The 18685-nt window shown below is 43.1% G+C and overlaps 1 protein-coding gene across 14 annotated transcripts in view; it reads left to right on the top strand.

The window, feature by feature from the left end:
- The first annotated feature begins 528 nt into the window (after positions 1 to 528).
- Positions 529 to 18685, top strand: part of DGKH (diacylglycerol kinase eta) — a 214006-nt gene continuing 195849 nt past the window's right edge. For 5 of the 14 annotated variants that reach the window (XM_059684731.1, XM_059684729.1, XM_059684728.1 and 2 more), the window contains exons 1-2: positions 530 to 815; positions 8503 to 8706. In XM_059684731.1, coding sequence (XP_059540714.1) covers positions 756 to 815; positions 8503 to 8706 — 264 coding nt within the window. In that variant the 5' untranslated portion in view covers positions 530 to 755. Of the gene's footprint in view, positions 816 to 3507; positions 8707 to 18685 lie in introns of those variants that run through there. The other 9 variants (XM_059684733.1, XM_059684730.1, XM_059684727.1 and 6 more) reach the window with 8 other exon arrangements.

Raw genomic sequence — 18685 nt, 5'->3', positions numbered from 1 at the left:
TACACCGGCCCTGGCGCAGTTGGCTCGAGAGCGGCTCTGAGTGCATTTTCTCTCTTGCTCTGTTCAAGTCGGGTACTGTCCAGTGTGATTTCGTCCAAGCCTCAGCGCCCGGAGGCGAGGAGGTGCCTGTCGCGTGGGCAGCCGGCGTTTGGAGTTGGCAGCCGCCGGGAGCGGGAGAGGGAAAGAGGGGCGCTGAGGCTCCGGCGGGGCTCGCGACCACCGCCGCTCCAGTCGCCAGCGCGCCGGCCGGCCCAGCCCGGGCTTTCCCGCCGCCTGCTCCCGGGGGAGGCCTCTCGTGGGCGCCCGGTGCCAGTGACCACCGGCGGCCGCTTTCGCTTCTGTGCCTTATAAGGCCTGACAGGGGGGTCACGTGCGTCCCGGGCGGCCCGCCGGGAGGAGGGGGCGGCAGGGGAAGGGGCGGGAAGCGGGGAGGAAAAGGGGAGGGAGCGGGGGGCGGAGGAAGGAGCGAGGGGCGGATTCTGCGGCCGTGGGAGGCGGCGGCGGCGGCCGCGGCAGGGAGCGGATCGCGCGGAGCTGGATCGAGGAGGTGGAGGAGGAAGGGACCGGCGCGGGGGTGGGAGAGCGCAGCGCGGCGGAAGCCGGAGACGGCGGGAGGGCCGGTGGCTGGCCCCCGGCGGGAGCCGGGGCGGCGGCAGCAGCGGCCGAGAAGACTGCGGCGAGGGAAGCGCATCCAGCGTCCCCGGCGGCGGCCCGGTTCTGCGCGCTCGGGCGGCCGGCGGGCGCGGGCCGGCGCGATGGAGCCGCAGCACGTGCGCCCCGCGCCCGGCGCCTGCAGCCCGGCCTGCGAGGAACCGGTGGGTACAGCGCCCGCGCCCACCCTCTTCCACTTCTACGCTGCCCTCCCCCCCTCCCGGGCCGGGTTCCGTTCAGGAAATGGCCCGGGATGAGGTCCCCAGCTGCTTCCCAGCCGGGGCAGCGCTTCCTCCGCTGCTGGGGCTCCTCCTCGCGCGCCGCCCGGAGCGCCTTTGTCCCGCCAGCCGCGGCTCTTCCCGAGGGGCCGCCGGCTAACCGCTGACGACGGCCCTGGGAGGACCGTTTCCGCGCTTCGCCGATTTCTCAACTTTGAAAGTTGGTTTTAGAGCGTCGTGGGCTGGGAGGAGGAGAGCAGAAGCCCCGGCTCTGGGATCAGCGTGTGGGGCGCGGAGCCGGGTCTCCGCTACCGAGACCGCGCCCTGGCCGTCACCTGGGCGCGCAGGTTCCCGGGGACGGGCGCTCGGGGAGGCTGCTCGCAGCTGGCAGCCCGGAACCACGCCTCCGACTCCTGTGCGCCGCTAATGCCCCGGGCTTTGCTAGGGTTCAAGGGTTTTGTCAGGGATGAAGCGGGAAGCTAACCTCGATTTCTCTGCACATGCAACGCGGAGGTTGGGTAATGTTAGGGACCGAGAGTAGTGTATGCGTGTTCTCTGTGCTAGGGTGGATAAGGAGGAGGAGACGGGGGCGGGGAGGGGGGGGGCGGCTTTGGAGCTCTTCCCTCAACTCCTTCAACTTCCTTCTTTCTTCCAACCGAGACAGTCAGAACCACCTCACAACCCTCCAGGGATTCTCTCCCGAAATCCCCGGCTCACTCAGAGCTCTGTAAACCTCCGTGGGCTGCCTTTACCCTGGCATCGGATTTTGCCTCTCCATGCCCTGCTTACTCCGTCTTAGTTGAAATTCCTGGACCTCTTTGAAAAGCCTCGTCCAAAATTTCTGGCCTCACCCGTGTTGTTTTCAGCAACGTGTTCAAGTTGCTCTTTTCCCAGGGACTCGGCGTGTCTGCTCCGGCTGGCCCCCTACCTGCTGAGAGCGTCTAGGTCAGGTGCCAGGCTTGGTTCTCCTTTTTCTTTGCGAATATGTACACTCCCTGCTCCTTTGTCCCGAGTACGATTCTCTGCCTCCTGTTTTCCGACCTTTCATAAGTGTCCTTGGACTCTGATCCTTCTGTATCTGCAGCTGTCTTTGCTTTTGTAAATTTGAACATGTTGTTAGGTTGCCCATCTGCTCAGATTCTATTGTGATTATCACTGGAGATCAAATTATTCTTGAAATTGAACATACAATATAGTTTTGAAGTTTAAGTCAAAGATCACTAAGAACTAAACTCAGGGACTGACCTGTTTTTGTTACTTGTTTATTTTTATACTTTCCTATATGATGTCCGTTTTGAACCTAGATATTTTAAGCCATCACCAATTACAATGAAAGATACCCCGTTGTATTTATTTTACTTTAGGGTGCTGATGCCAGAACTACTTTTGTGTCTAGAATTATACAGAGAAACTTTGTTTGTTTGTTTCACATCTCAAAATGACAGACATGTAATGCTCATATATTAGCTTTTAAAACTCGAGCCCTAACACAAATGTGTGAGTGAATTATGACACTTTATCCAGATTGCAGGACTCTCCTTAAAAGTTAGCTTTATTTTCTTTAAGTGCTGAAGGCCTTTTATTTATTCAACAGATATTTTATCCAACACCTACTATGTTCCAGGACTGTTGGATGTAGCAGTTAACAACATAGACACAAATCCTTAAATCCTCAGAGTATACATCTTAACGAAACAGTGTCTTGTTTCATATGTGTTCATGGTTTACATCAGGGGTGGGAAGCTTTTTTCTGCCAAGGGCCATTTGGATATTTATAACTTCATTCTCCGACCACACAAAATTATCAACCTAAAGATTATGTTGCTATTTAAAAAAGCTCCTAGATTTATTGAATTTTGAGTCCCACTGCGGTTGGCTTGGCAGGACCAGACCAAATGACGTTCCCCACCCCTGGTTTACATTCAGGCCAGAAAGCACCTGCAGAGATCTCAGGTATGTGTCATAAAAATGATACTTTTGACAAAGTGGTTTTATTTGAAACTGTGGCCATTCATCTATGATTACTAAGTCTAAGAACTAAAAAAGGGAATTCTCATTTAATGTGTTAAAAAAATAAATTACCCAAATTATTGAAAAGTGACATATATAAGAAAAAAGGAGGGATAAATTTCTTTTGGGAAAAGAGTAGAGTATTTAAATGTTAATTATTTCAGTAATTTCGAGCTAAGAAGAAACATCAGTTTAATTTAAATATGTTTTGAAGGAATACAAAATTTATCAAAATCAGGTATTCCTGAACTTTCCTTGAACTATGAAAGGGTAAATCAATGATTCTTAAGAATCCAATCAAAGCCATGGACTCTGTTTTACCCCAAAATGTTCTTATGCAACATACATGTAAAATTTTAAATAAAACTTTAGGGGAATTACAGATTTCCTGAAGCCCAATCTGTGAACCCTCAAAAACCTTGGGTTAAAAATAATTTACTTTGACTTGGACCCATTTCACAGTTATTTTAAAACCAGAGGCCCAGTGCATGACATTTGTGCACTGGTGTGTGTGTGTGTGTGTGTGTGTGTGTGTGTGCGGGCGGGGCGGGGGGGGCGTCCGGGGGGGGGGGGCGTCCCTCAACCCAGCCTGCACCCTCTCACAGTCCGGGACTCCTTGGGGCAGTGATGGTGAACCTTTTGAGCTCAGTGTGTCAGCATTTTGAAAAACCCTAACTTAACTCTGGTGCCATGTCACATATAGAAATTTTTTGATATTTGCAACCATAGTAAAACAAAGATTTATATTTTTGATATTTATTTTATATATTTAAATGCCATTTAACAAAGAAAAATCAACCAAAAAAATGAGTTCCCGTGTCACCTCTGACATGCATGTCATAGGTTTGCCATTACTGCCTTGGGGGATGTCCAACTGCTGGCTTAGGCCTGCTCCTTACTGCTTGGCTTGCTGCTCCTTAGTGCTGCCACGGAGGCGGAGGCGGGAGAGACTCCCGCCACTGCTGCTGCACTCACCAGCCGAGGGCCCGGCTTCTGGCTGAGCGGTGCTCCCCCTGTGGGAGTGCACTGACCACCAGGGGGCAGCTCCTGCGTTGAGCGTCTGCCCCCTGGTGGTCAGTGCATGACATAGCGAATGACTGGTCAGTTGATTTGCATATTAGGGTGTTATTATGTAGGATTTGCTTTTAGAATTCAAATATAGTTACCTTTAATTCTTTATTATAAAAGTATATGCATTTATGCTTATGAAAAACATACAAACAGGCAATGTTCACATTACAGAGATCCTGTTGCATTATCCCATGTTGCATATATAACAGCATACATGTAAGGATTTACTGTCATTATTTTTTTGATGGAATCTGAAACGTTATGATTCTACATGGAACTATTCACAGAAGAGTAAATAACCTTGGGAATTGATGCTGAGTGATAGTAAAGAGAACATCACTTCTTGTGTGAAATGTATCTATGACTGGACCTGCGAGATGTAGGACTTCATGACATTCTTGTATTTGAGGGTGAAATTTATTTAGTTAAGTGAGGGCATGTAAATAAACTGCTAGCCACATCATTACTCCAGCTTGGACGTTAGGCCCAAAAGAAATGTTAGCATTCAGGTATCTGTATATTTTCTTTAATGCTAGCTTCAGAATGTAACCAAGTCAGTGGAAATAGTGGTATTACCTAAATTTCTAATCAATTAAAAAATATTTTGGTGACGGGAATAGGTAGGTAGGAAGTAGTTAGCTGAACAACACTTACTCAAAAAATAGGCAAAAGTTAAAAAGTGTGGGAGTATTTGCAAAGTAGTTCTTAGACAATGGAGTGATACTAGGATATATTTACCAAAATTTGTTTTTATTTCCAAATGACTTTTATATCTAGTTTCATAGGCTCTGATGAAACTATTCAGAACTAACAGAACATTAGGAGAGAAGAGTTTCAAAGGAAAAAGAGCCAAAATTTAAATGAGAGGTCATAAGTATATGTATGCATTAGAGCTAGATGAAGAAAGGATTTTACCCAAGGTGCAGGTTGACCATATGTACGTGCAGTTGATGTCACAATTAATTTCAATCTTTTTTATTCAGTTAATAACTAAGGCAACTTTTATTAAAGTTTTGAATGTTAAATTCTAAATATGTAACAGATAGCATATTACAGAAGTAGTTCTGAAGTTTGGATGAAAGCAGGCCTATACTTGTGCAACCTGCAGTGTTCTCTGCTTGATTCCCATTGGTTAGGAGTCGGAGTCCTAAAACATGACTGTTTTTCAAGTGCCTACGTGGGTTTTTCAAGACATAAATGTAGACTTCTACATGTTTACGATATAATATTTAAGATAAAGCCATAAAACATACAGGATTTAAAAAATCCCAAATATATTTTAAGCCACTTTTGTTATAAGTAGTGATCAATAATATAATTAAAAATATTTATAAATTATAATATGCTAATATTCATAAATTGGTATGGGCATGAGAATTGGCTGTTCCTTATATATATTCAATATAATAGCTTTGTTTTTTAAAAATGGGGCAGGAAGCCTTATCAATAGAAACCTAATTTAGTGGTAGTTTTATTCCCATTTTATCCTGAATGTAGCATCTACATGGCTTATGTCCAAATTTTTAATAGTGTGTTTGTGATGTGTTATGTTCCAGAGATTTCAAAGTAGCAATAATAAAAGAAATACGTGAGACACATCTAAGAAATTGTTTGAAAATCTGAAAACACTGAGGAAAAAAGTCAAAGAAGTCTTGTAAATCAAAGAAATAATGTAATATACCACATATATGAAATTTATTCAGTTGCCATTTTGAGCTATATTAAAATGGTTGAAAATATTGAGCTCTTGACATTGCTGTTATATTTTAAGGGAAGTGGAGTGCATTGCAGATAAACAATATACAGATTGAATATTCATCCTGGAAACTTCTAATTTACAGATAAGACCTGAGAAGAAGCTAGTCGGTCAGGTACCTTAAATTAGGGATTACTTGAAACATTCTCTTCAGTAGAAATGATGCAAGAAAAGAGGTTTTTTCATAAGATGCCTTTTGTGGAAATGAAGTGACATTCCATCCTATACAGCATTATCACTCAGCATTCTCTGTGCTGGGGAAATTGTAGAGCAGGGATCATTTATTAGCTTGAGCAGGCAAAGGTGGCTATGCTTTCAAAGTCACAACCAAGTTTTAGAACTTGTTATAGGAGTTTTTGAAGGGCAGGGATAACTGAGGCTACATTTTCATGAAGTTATGAATACCTTTACTTTGAGGTATTAATTATCCAGTTCTTGCACTTGAAACTATTTAAAAAAATTTTTTATATAGATTTTAGAGAGGAAGGGAGAGGGAGAGAAAGGGATAGAAACATCAATGATGAGAGAGAATCATTGATCGGCTGCCTCCTGCACGCCTCCCACTGGGGATGGAGCCCACAACCCCGGCATGTACCCTGACTGGGAACCAACCCCCTGGTTCATAGGTCGATGTTCAACCACTGAGCCACACCGGCCCGGCCTAAAAACTACAAGTATCTTTACGCTATCACTATTTGAATTAGTGAGAAATGTATTCAGTTTTCTTCTTAAGATCACAGAATGAATAGGCATGGGCCTTAAACAATTGCCTTTCAGTTTAATCATTTTCTCTCTGGCTGGATTCTGGAAAAATGTTACTATATAAAACTTGAAAGCTTAAAGTATGACTAGAAACATTAATAGACTAACTTTTGTTATATAGTGTGGTAAAGTGAATAGAACATTAGAATAGTAGTCATATGATTTTGGTCCCAGCTTATGATCTTGGGCCTCAATTTCTTTACATTAAAAGAGGTTTGAACCAGGTTTATTCTTTCAAAAGACCATTTACTAGGTGTTCTTGTCTGCATTGCAGAATCATTGGACTTAGCAGTGAGCAAACAGCTAGGTTGGGATAAAGGCCATTATTTTGATTAGTTATTTTTCTCTTAAAGAATTCCATTCACAGTAATGTTCTTTTCGACGCAGAATTACATATTTACCTTCATAAGGGCTCGAAGTTTATTTTGCCCAACTCCTTCCCTGACTAATGAGGACAACTGAAGCTGGAGAGGTAGCCTTTATCAATTAGTATTACATGTCAGCAATCTCCTGCCTTTGAAGATTCAAACAAACCAGCACATTTTAAAGTTTAATGAATTTCATCTATAATGTGTATATACAGTATTGGGATTGCACATTATTTCTTAAAAACTACGAGAACTGTTAGTTTTTTGACACTAGATCAAATTATTGAGAGTAATATTACAACTAAAAAAACCCCAATAGATTCTTAGTTTGGACTACCATTAAAGGTTATATCAACTGAAAAAATAGGTCATGTCAACTGAAAAAATACAAATGGGTACTAAAGGCCCATGAACACCTTAGATTGATTTCACTGAAGTGTTAAGGGATTCCAGTCTGGCAGGGACCCAGTTTTTCCCCCCGGACTTTAAAATTTAGCTAACACCAATTTGGAATTTTCTGTGGATGACAAGAGGAATCTGTAGTTTTTGTATTTTCTCCTCCAAGAGCTGCCAGCCTCCCACACCTGCACCGGTTTTTTGAAGCTGTGCTGTGCGTGCCCGACCCGCCCGCCCTCAAGGCTGCTATTCCCTTGTGTGCGCTCCAAACGAGTTTTGAGCCTTGGCTGCAGCCTGTTGGTCCCATTTCCTACTGCACTGGTTCTGGTTAGGGAGTGGCTCTCCCAGGACTTCCACTATATTTGTGCTCCGGCACCGGTATGCACAGGGTTCCAGTGCATTGTTTTCTAATAGGCAGGCGCCGGTAGCGCTTCAGCCTTAGACCTTTATTTTACATTCTTTCGTCTTGGGCTGCGTGTACTCTCTTGTTTCTGCGCGCTCTCCACGTCCTTCCCAGTTTCCTGTTAGCTAAAGGGATCGCTCTTTCGGAACGAAAAGTTCTCAGGGCCGAGTGGAACCTCCCGGAAAATGCTCTTCTCTTCCGTGTGCACGGCTGGGAGTGGGGGTGGGCCAGCAACTGAAAGGGAGGACCCGGGCCCCAGGGAGCGGCGGGAGAGGTGTGGTTCGATGGAGAAAGGCTGAGGGGTGGCGAGGCAGACCCGGGGCAGCGTCCCTTCATCCGGGGACGGAGGGAACTTCTATTCAGCGCCAACTGTGCGCAGAGGCCCAAGTCTCTCTGGGGAGATCTGAGCCCAGGAGGTGGTAGGGTGCACCCAGGGGGGCCGGGAGGCATCGAGATTCCCTTTCTACTCCAGGGCCATTCTTGCTCCTGCAGCCCGTGAACCAGAGGAAGGAGCATCGCCACTGCCAGGCGTTGGGGGTTGGCTGCTGAGGTTTCCTGTCCTCGCGGCGCTCGCGTCCCTCCTGGAGACTCCAGCCCCCGGGGAGGCGGGAGGTGTCCGGTTCCCGCTGTCACTCCCAGCCTCTCTCCCCGCGCTGCTCGCCTTCTGGGTCCGGACCCTGTCCATCCCGAGGCGAGGTGGCCCGGGCGGGCCGCAGCCAGTGGGGGAGCCTGGCGGCCCCGCCGGGAGGGCACCTGGCCCCACGGACCCTCCTCGCGCGACCGGTGGGGGCGGAGGATGGCGGCGGCGGGGAGCCCACCCACTGACCGCTGCCGCCGCCCCCGCCGGGCGGTGCTGTGTCCCCGCAGGAGTCAGAGAGGATGGCCGGGGCCGGTGGCCAGCACCACCCTCCGGGGGCCGCGGGCGGCACGGCTGCCGGGCCCAGCGCCGTGGTCACCCCCGCTGTTGCCTCGGCGGGGCCCGGAGAGGATTCGTCCGACAGCGAAGCCGAGCAAGAGGGTCCTCAGAAACTGATCCGCAAAGTGTCCACCTCGGGGCAGCTCCGGACCAAGGTGAGGCGGGACGCGCCGGGCGGGGAGTGGAGGAGAGGTGCCTGGGGCGCCGGGAGCGCCGGGCGACCCGGAGCTTGGGGAGCCGCGGGGGCGGGGGCGGGGCCTGGGGTGGGGGCGGGGCCTTGGCGCAGCTGGAAGGGATTCCTGGGCTGTGCTCCCTCGCCCGCCCGCCAAGGTGGGCTGCTCCGGAGATCTGGGGGCAGAGGTGCAGGAGATGCAAGCTTTGCCTAGCGGGAGCGTGGGAAAAAGCAGAGGCGCTGTTGACAGTTTCCACCAGGGAACTTGAAAGAAATGTCTTCGTGTTTGTCCTCCCTGCCTAGCAAAGATTTGGGAGAGTGTGTGTGTTGCTCAGTGAGAGGAATGCAGGCTGAGGAGCCAGGGCTGCAGGGCCCCGCCACCTTTCCTGACTGGCTCTGAGAGGGAGGTGTGCAGGTGACCCGGACAGCTCCTCTGCCTTCTGCTGTGGCTTGGAAGGCCAGCGACACCACTAGTAAACGATGCATACCGTTATCCGCACCTGCTAGGCGCATACAGCTGCAGGCCAGTTTTTCTCCTCCTAGTTTCCTGCTAAGTGCATAGTTCAAATTTTACCAACATACCATATGGTTATTTTTAACAATGAAGAGTAAGCTCTTTGTATTATATGGAGATTAGCATGTTGTTACTCTTGTTATATAGCAGGTACTATTGATCTGTGAGAGCTCAAGGTTAAGAGATTTAATTTGATGGTGAACATATACATAGCAAATGCTTATGACTCAATGATATACTAGTGACCCGGTGCATGAATTTGTGCACATTGAAAGGAAATTAATTAGAAGGTGGCTGGCTGGGTGGGACTGGGCAAGAGGGCTGGACACACCCTGGAACCAACCTCACGCGGTCCCTCCCTGGTGTCCAGATGCACCTGGAGTGGTGCCGAGGCTCGAAGGGCATCTGCAGAGTGAGTGGGGTCCCTTCAGCAGGAGGGATCCCTCAGCCTGGCCTGCAGGGATTGGCCTAAACCATCTCTCCAACATCCCCTGAGGGGTCCTGGAGTGCGAGAGGGCACTTTGCAAAGTTGTTGTCATGCAGGGTGTAGAACACAAACGCAAATGTGCAGTAAACCAGATTCAGGGCCAACAGTACCCCAGCAACAACATAACCCATGGTCAAAGGTGGAATCCTACAGCCCGGTGAGGAATTGGGCTCCCTCCTCTCTGTTTTTGGGGTGCGTCACCCGAGAACTGCTGCCTTCACTGCAGCTCATCAGCTCCTGCATTGAGCGTCTGCCCCCTGGTGGTCAGTGCATGTCATAGTGACCGGGCAGAGGGACACTTAGCATATTAGCCATATATATATATATATACTAGAGGCCCAGTGCATGAATTCGTGCATCGGTGGGGCCCCTCAGCCTGGCCGGCAATCGGGCCAATCGGGGCTGGCTGCGGGGGAGGAGAGCACGGGACGTTGGCTGGCCATGGGAGGTTGGCTGACTGTGGGAGGTTGGCTGGCCATGGGAGGTTGGCTGTGGGAACTCACTGACCACCAGGGGGCAGCTCCTGCATCGAGCGTCTGCCCCCTGGTGGTCAGTGCGCATCATAGCGACTGGTAGTTCGGTTGACTGATCATAATGGTTACTTAGGCTTTTATATGTATATAGGTATATAGATTCTAATATTTATAGATCCTAATTTTCATTATAGTTTAAAAACCATCACATGGAAAGTTTGTTACCAGTGGGAAATTTTAATGAGAAATTTGAAAAATGAACTCATAAAATCATTGGATCTGTGTTCTTTAAAAATAAATTTGCAAAAGTTAATTTATTCTATATTTTTATGAAAATTTGTTTTCTAAGGTCAGTAAAGCCCTATATTAAAATGTAACTTTTATTATATGCCTATGGACTAATGTTTTATTATTAGCCTGCCTCCTTTTTTTCTAAAATAACTAAGTGTAAGCACACACAACTGTTAACATGGCAGTTAATAAAAAGTAAAGGATTGCTTTAGTCATTTTTTAAGAGCACATTTTGTAATTCCTTTTAATAGTGACATTTGAATTTTATATCATTGGTGATAAATTAAGAATGTGGGGTTTAATATGCTTTTAGAAGATTAAAGCTAAACAAGATAGGAACTTTCCTAAGAGCACCTTTAACATTTGAAATTTTAATTTTTAAAGAAGTTCATAAAACTGTTAATTATGGGCAAAATGGCAAGTTTTTAAAAAATAGTATATTTTGTATATTTATATAAAATGGTTAAAATTCCTTGCATGTTTATATCAAGGTTATCCAGTAAATTTATACAGTTTGAAAGAAACTTTAGAGATGGCTCTAATTTGAATTGAGTCAAGTCAAACAACAAATTTCTTGGAAGTACCACTAAAATTTGCATATTTCATGAACTCATAGTAATAACTAAGATTGCCTTATTTAAGTTCGATATTATTTATGGTTTGGCATAAAGCGTGTTTATTGGAACTAAGTAAATTAAAAAAGCACATTTATTGTTAGTTTTTCATTTAATTTTCTGATAAAAATATTGAGCACATACATTTTGTTGTGAATATAGATGATTAGTGATCATGAAATGAAATGTTCTTTAAATATCCCAAGATGTATGTAATTTCAGAAATTCTGCATTTTATTCTAGCTGAACATGAACGTGAAGGAGGTTTTGTTTGATTAACATATAAGTTAATCAGCATTTTCACATACAAACACCTGAGATCAGGGCCTAAAACTGCTCACGTCAGTGAGCCTCAGCCTCCCTGCCTTCCCCATTCCCCAATCCAGACTGTTCATATATGCTACAAATCTCATCAGTTACATTTCTTTAGCACATATACTGGTTCTCAGGGAAGTGAGTGAGGGCAGTGACAGAATTCATAGAATGAGAACTGCTAAATTTAATATTGGTTCCCAGTCTTTAATTATGATCCAGATAATAGTTAAGGGAAAAGATCTTTAGAAAAAGACAGACATTAGATTGATCCCCTTCTCAGATATAGAAGATTGGGAGATCCTGGAGGAGAAGAGGTCCAGGATTCGCCCAAGGCCTAACGGTTTTTAAGACAGCGTAGCAATTCTTGCCAACATTCTGAAGATAGACCAAAGGACCACCAGGTCTGACAGGTTGTGATTACTCGCCGCATTTTTGACCCTGGCTCAGTAGCAGCCTGGGATGGTGTGTGTGGTACTTGTACACATACCTACACACATATACACAGGCTTATATATGTTTGCATATATGTGCTCTTCATAAAGCATTTATCTATAGATGTATAGAGGGCCTACAGCAGAGTGAATTACAGGTAGAGATAAAAAATTATTAAATGAGTGACTGTACATATATACTTACATATAATGCTTTATAGATATATGGATATTATTGTTAAAACATAGTACTTGTCTGAGTTGCCATTAAGATCCTTAGGGTCATAAAGCTATTTGGTATCTAGTTTGGATTTGGAGTAAGAAAAGGCCACTAACTTTAGGTAATTACCTTATTAGAAGTGTTTTTCTGTTATAAATACTTGTTAATGTTTTAAATAATTTGAATGTCAGTAAAGAAACAGTATAATGTGTCTAGACTTTTCTTAATTGAAAAGTAATTCATGTAAATAAGATGACATTCAAACCGTGGGAGAGGGTATTTGATGGCGGGAGGATACCCAGTGAAAAGTAGTCTCCTGCTCACCCGAGAACTTCTAGCCTCCGTCTCCGAGGGCATTGTTTTGGTGTGCTTCTGGAAAATTTTTATGCACATACCCATCTTTCTTTTAAAACTACTCATGGGAGCATTTGATACACATGCTGTGTCTTGTTTGTTTGAAGGTATAATGTAGAGATCATTTCTTTTTAAAAAAATATATATTTTTATTGATTTCACAGAGCAAGAAAGAGGGAGAGAGAGATGGAAACATCAGTGATGAGAGAGAATCATTTCTTTTTAATGATGGCAAAGTATTTCATTATGTTAGGTTGAACCTAGTGCAGTTACTATTTCAGTAGGCCCAAAATGGTCAACGGTCAATCAAGTAGAACGGTGATTGATGGGAGGTGTCTGTCAAAAGGTACAAACTTTTAGTTATTAGATGAGTAAGTTCTGGGCATCTAATGTACAGCATAGTGACTATAGTTAATATTACTGTATTGTGTACTTGAAATTTGCTAAGAGAATAGATCTTAAGCATCCTCACACACACAAAAAGGTAACTAGGTAAGGTAATGGATGTGTTAATTAACGTAATTGTGGTAATATTTCACAATGTATATGTCTATCAAATTATCACATTGTATACTTTAAGGATATACAATTTCATTTGTCACTTGTATCTCAATAAAGCTGGAAAAACTGGTTGAAAATGGGAAACTTCATATGGTTCAACCCAATATAGTATATCATCATTTAATTAACCAGTTAGTTCTCTATTGAAAAAAATAGGGGTTATTTTAGGACAACGCTTATCTTAGGGTTGTTTTTTTTTTTTTTTTTTCCGCAGTGCATATGATGACTTTTTAAGCAAAGAATTAAGACTGGCATGCTTTTTAAATTTTTATTATTTAGTTTTTTAATCCTCACTCGAGAATGTTTTTCCCTTTTTTTTTTTTTTTTTAGAGGGAATGGAAGGGAGCGGGGAGGAAGAGTAGGGAAGGAGAGATAGAAACATCAATGTGAGAGAGACACATTGATCAGTTGCCTCCTGCACCTGCCCCGACCAGGGCTGGGGATCAACCTACAAGCCAGGTATGTGCCCTGGACCCAGAATTGAACCTGAGACCCCTTGGTCCACAGCAGACAGCATGCTTTTAAAATTAGTTTGGTTTAATAAAATCCTCATGTACTTTTTTAAAAAAAATTGTCTTTATTATTGAAAGTACTACAGATGTCCCTTTTGTTTGTTTGTGTGTTTTTATTATTGACCCTTCTCCCACCCCACTCCCACCCCTCTTAGGCTTATGTACTTGCTAGTACTCTCCTTACATCTCCATATTATATATTTCTTCATTTTCCACTTTTCCCCTGGTTTCTTTGTCTTAAATGTCCTTTCTACTATTATCTTTCTCTGTTTCTCATTTGATTCCTTCCTCTATATCAGTTTAGTAGAATTTAGTAATCTCATCTAGGTACCCAGGTGCTAAACACCAGATCATTTTATGGCTGCCCCTGCTTCCCCAAAGGGAAAAAAATCACTTATATACAAAAGTGGTAATAGTGCTGATGTGGGGAAGCCAAACGGAGCTGTAACCTGTCATCTCTCTCTCTCTCTCTCTCTCTCTCTCTCTCTCTCTCTCTCTCTCTCTTACCCTTGGTTGTTATTCCTAAAGTCTTAATCTTGTCCTGGAGGTGGTTGATTTTACATTCTGATTTATGATTGTAGAGAATTTCACAGGTATTTCCTGAGAATGAGACATTCTGAAACAACGCTAATACAAACTCAGACCAGCTTGATTTTGAACATGAATGTTAAGGAGGTTTTATTTGCTTTTGTTCACCCATGAATACTGAAGCCTTTCATCTTGCAGGGAATGGCTGGAGTAACCTTGGTCAGGTTTATGGACTAGGATTATTCACCCTTCATAAGCTAAATATAAACAAACTAGAGGCTCGGTGCATGAAAATTTGTGCACTCGGGAGAGTCCCTTAGCCCGTTAGTGTGTCATGGTGGTTCACAACCAGCATTTGAAACAGTATAGATTAGAAAGTATTATCTAAAATTTTAACCCACAGTTCTGGGTGGAATCATTGGAATGGGTAATGATCCCAATAGGATGAGAAAGCAAGACATGGCTAGAAGATGGTTAAGAAATGGAAATAAAGTAATAGTGAAAGGTTTATTGTTCAGAAACTCAGTATGATATGAGAGGCAAATAGGAACATTTACATTTTGATAGGTGATGAGCTTGAAGATATCTTGAAAAATAAGAAAAACATTCATCTAGGGCAGAAGTTGGCTAACTTTTTATATGGAGGCCACATAGTAAGTATTTGTAACTTTGTCGGCCATAAAGTCTTTATCAAATCTACTCAGCTCTATAGTTGTAGTGTAATAGCAACCATAGACTGTACTTCAGTAAGTAAGTGGGGCTGTATTCCAATAAAACTTTAAGGACACTGAAATTTGAATTTATAACATTTTCATGGGTTAAGAAATATTCTTTTTTTTTTTAAAGCCATTTACATATGTAAAAACCTTCTTAGCTTGTAGCCTTACAAAATTAGGTGTCAGAAGGATATGGCCCATAGGTTTGGCTTATGGGAGGCAGTTTGCTGACCCCTATTCTAGATGATGGAAAATTGGGGTTGCAAAGCATTGTGGAGTTAAGGTGCTGCTGAATACAGTCAACATTTAAGGGACCAAATAAAGCTAGATTTCAATCCATTTAAAAATCTCATCTTTGTAGAACATTTTATTTTTAGCTTGGTTTGCGTCTTTGCTTCCATTTTAATGTGCACTAAATATAGACTGGAAACTTTGAGTCTTGGTACAGTAATATATGGTATAACAGCTTTCTTTCCATTTTGATTTCCAGTTAAACATGATATCCTATTATTAAAGATAAGAGACATTATAAATAATTTATTAAACCTTTACATATAACTTAAGATGCATTATTTGAAAGTATCTAAATTTAGAAAGCTTTCACTTAGTTTAAGGTTGCATGTTTGCTATTGTGGTGGGAGTTGATAAAAGGTTATATGAAACTATGAAACTACTATTGTAAACGACTCCGGGCTCCTTTCTGTTTCCAGGGGACAGTGTTTCACTCATATTGGATTTGTTAGGCTTTCCTTACTCAGGAAATGTGTTTATAAGCAAAGGTTTTAATTAAAGAGAGTTTGTTTTATGTCTAAAAATAGACCTTTAAAAAAGACCATAACATGTTAGAACATTACATTTTCCCTTGGCAAATTTGTTTCGTCTTGTTGAGTACCCAGTATTTTTCACTGTGAATATTTTGTTACTTGAATATACATTTGTATTTTTGATTTGGATAACTGGCTTAACATTATCAGTAACCATTATTGATAATAGCCTTAATTTTACTGCTTTATGAGATGTAGTTTCAGTGTACATTGTTTCTATTTTAGATTGCTGCCTGTTTTTTCAAGTGATTTTTGTTATGAAGATAACAAAATGACTGTTAGGCTCTTGTTTTATACCAACGAAATAAGATTAACTTTATCATGTTAATCTTAGCTGGAATCTCTAATCTTCCCGCTGTGCTGTTTGAATACTAGGACATTTTCAAACCACTAGAATATAATCCTATAGAATAAAAGCCTAATATGCAAATCGACCAAATGGCAGAACGACTGGTCGCTATGATGCTCACTGACTACCAGGGGGCAGATGTTCAATGCAGGAGCTGCCCCCTGGTGGTCAGTAGCTCTCGCAGGGGGAGCGCAGCTCAGCCAGAAGCAGGGCTCAGGGCGCAGCGGCAGTGGCGGGAGCCTCTCCTGCCTCCGAGGTAGCGCTAAGGAGTAGTGAGTGGAGCCATAAGGAGCAGGTGGGTGCTAAGGAGCAAGGGCTTCCAGTCTGGGCTGAGGGAACCCCCCCCCCCCCCCCGAGTGCACACATTTTTGTGCATCGGTCCTCTAGTTCAGTATAATAAATCTTTTTTATATAAGCTTGAAGCATTTATGTCAGAAATTTAAAAATACCTTTCTACTTAGATTTTATTGCTTACACAGCAGTTTTATATACATGATCTCATCTAACAGTGGCATGAATTTATCTGAATTTTACAAATGATAGCACTGCAACTGAGTTTGACTATCTGCTGAGTAAATGGCAGGGCTGGAACTCAAAAGCAGGACTTCTAACTACTGTACTGTTATCCCTTGGCACAGTGGATGCAATGGATGGGTTCCAAATGCCTTCTTTTAGTAGTCCCATGGGCTCCCTGGATTTTCAAACTTTACATCTACAGTGTACAAGTATAGATGTGTGCAGGCAGTCTCTCACTTCTCTTTGTCTCTCCCCTCCCCGCCTCCCTTAAATTCATTCCCCTTCTCCTCTCCCTTCCCTTTCTCCTCCTTCCTGCCCTGCCCTTTATTAATTTTATAAATTTGTGAGCATGTCTATCACCAGTGTTGTGGGGTTCATAATGCCTTTTTGCATTTGAATCCCATTTTTGTGTGTGACATGTTTAAGAGTATATGTTTGAAAAGTGAATTTTGGAATAAAAAATTTCAGCTGAAATTTATATTAATTTTAATGACTGGTAGGAAAATCTTGGAATTCTTGGAAAACATGTTTGGTACACATTTAGAAGAAATCCTTAAAGGTTTTGAACTCTTCATATAGATTTTCAAAGAAAACTGTTAGTTTCACTTCTATAGGTAAGATGCTATTTTTAAAAGGTCATGATATTTAAAAGTGTTAAAACGAATTATATAAAGTGATTTTCCATTTGGCCTTTTAAGGCATAGTTGAAGAAAAAATATGAGTAAAATTTATTTTTAACTACCTAAGGAATGAAAAGAACATTTTCTGGGCCTAGCTTTCTCCATCTCACTTTTATTTAGATAAGAAAGGGTGTGAAGGTGTATACCTGAGCAGGCATACTATTGTGAGTTGGATTATTTGAACAAACTTATATAGTACTTTAAAATTATGAATATATAATATATCTGTAATTTGTGAAGCACAGTGAGCCCTTGTGAATCTGCTTCAGAACCGGAACATTCTCAGTACCATGTAGCTACCCATGTACTTCTCTTTTTTACTCCTTTGTTGCCCTTCAGTTCATTCAAAAAGATACTTATGGTGTTCCAAGCACTGTCATAGGTGCCAGGGATAGAGCTATAAAAAACCCCAAATAGACAAAAACTTCTGCTTTCATGTAGCTCACATTTTAATGCCAGAAGAATTTATAAATGCAGAAATATGTAAAATGCATAATATGGTAGAAAGTGAGAAGGGCTATAGGGAAACATAAAGTGAGCTGGGAAGGAGAAGGTGACATCTGAGCATGATGTTGAGGGAATGAGCCATGCAGACCTTTGGGGGAAAGCAGTCTAGGCAGAAGGAACAGCATCTGCTGTTTCAAGGGACAGAAGCCACAGCAGGAGATCAGTGGGGCTGAGGTGGGGTGGGGATGGGGTGGGTGTAGAGAGAGCAGGTAGAAAGTGGGGAGCAAGTCAATTGTGTCAGAAGTAAGGTATTATACAGAAGAGTTCATGCATTCCATAGGATGGGTGGGGTTCAGAAGGGAACCCTGATTTTATGTCTATGTGTATGCACCTCAGAAGACAAAACAACTGATTTGAAAAGGGGAATTGCAGAACAGACAAAAGAGATGAAAAATACACACACACACACACACACATGCACTGTAAGCATTCATAGTCATCATTTGGAGAAATACTAAAATTGAGGGTTAGGTTCTATGAGATGAAATAGAAGCAGCGCGGTTCCTTGTAATAGTTAGGTAGTGTTGGGTTTGCTTCTCAGCTCTTCCATGTACTTACTATTAGAGGACCTTAGCCATGTTACTTTAATGTTACAGAAAATACTGTGCCCATCAGTATCATGTTTCTCCTGTTCTTCCTGGTCTACCTTTAGACTTCATTTCCCCCTTGCAGATAGGTGGGCTATGTAACTGAGTTCAGGCCAGTGGAATAGGAGTGAGAGTGATGTTTGTCCCTTGACCTCCAAAGCCATATTTGGGACTGTCCATTCTCTGTCTCTTCCCTCACCTGCCAGCTTAGGTGTATATAGTCGAGTGGAAGGAGTTTGGAACCCCAAGTGACTTCATGAAACAGAGCCTCTATGCTCATGCCTTCAAACCACATTGGATTGTGACATAAGAGGGAGGGAGAGCCCTTTATTGCATTAAACCCGTGAGCTAGCATACTCTGACTAATACACTTCATCTCTCTGAACTTTAGACTTCTTGTTTGCAAAATAGATGTAGTGATTCCTACCTTGAAAGTGGTAATGAGGATTAAAGAAATACACAGTATGCATTTGTATCTCTGAT

Source organism: Myotis daubentonii, chromosome 2 (genome assembly GCF_963259705.1).
Source record: "Myotis daubentonii chromosome 2, mMyoDau2.1, whole genome shotgun sequence".
Taxonomy (NCBI): Eukaryota; Metazoa; Chordata; class Mammalia; order Chiroptera; family Vespertilionidae; genus Myotis; species Myotis daubentonii.
Note: the sequence above shows the minus strand (reverse complement) of the source record. Positions and strands in the feature narration are given on the sequence as shown.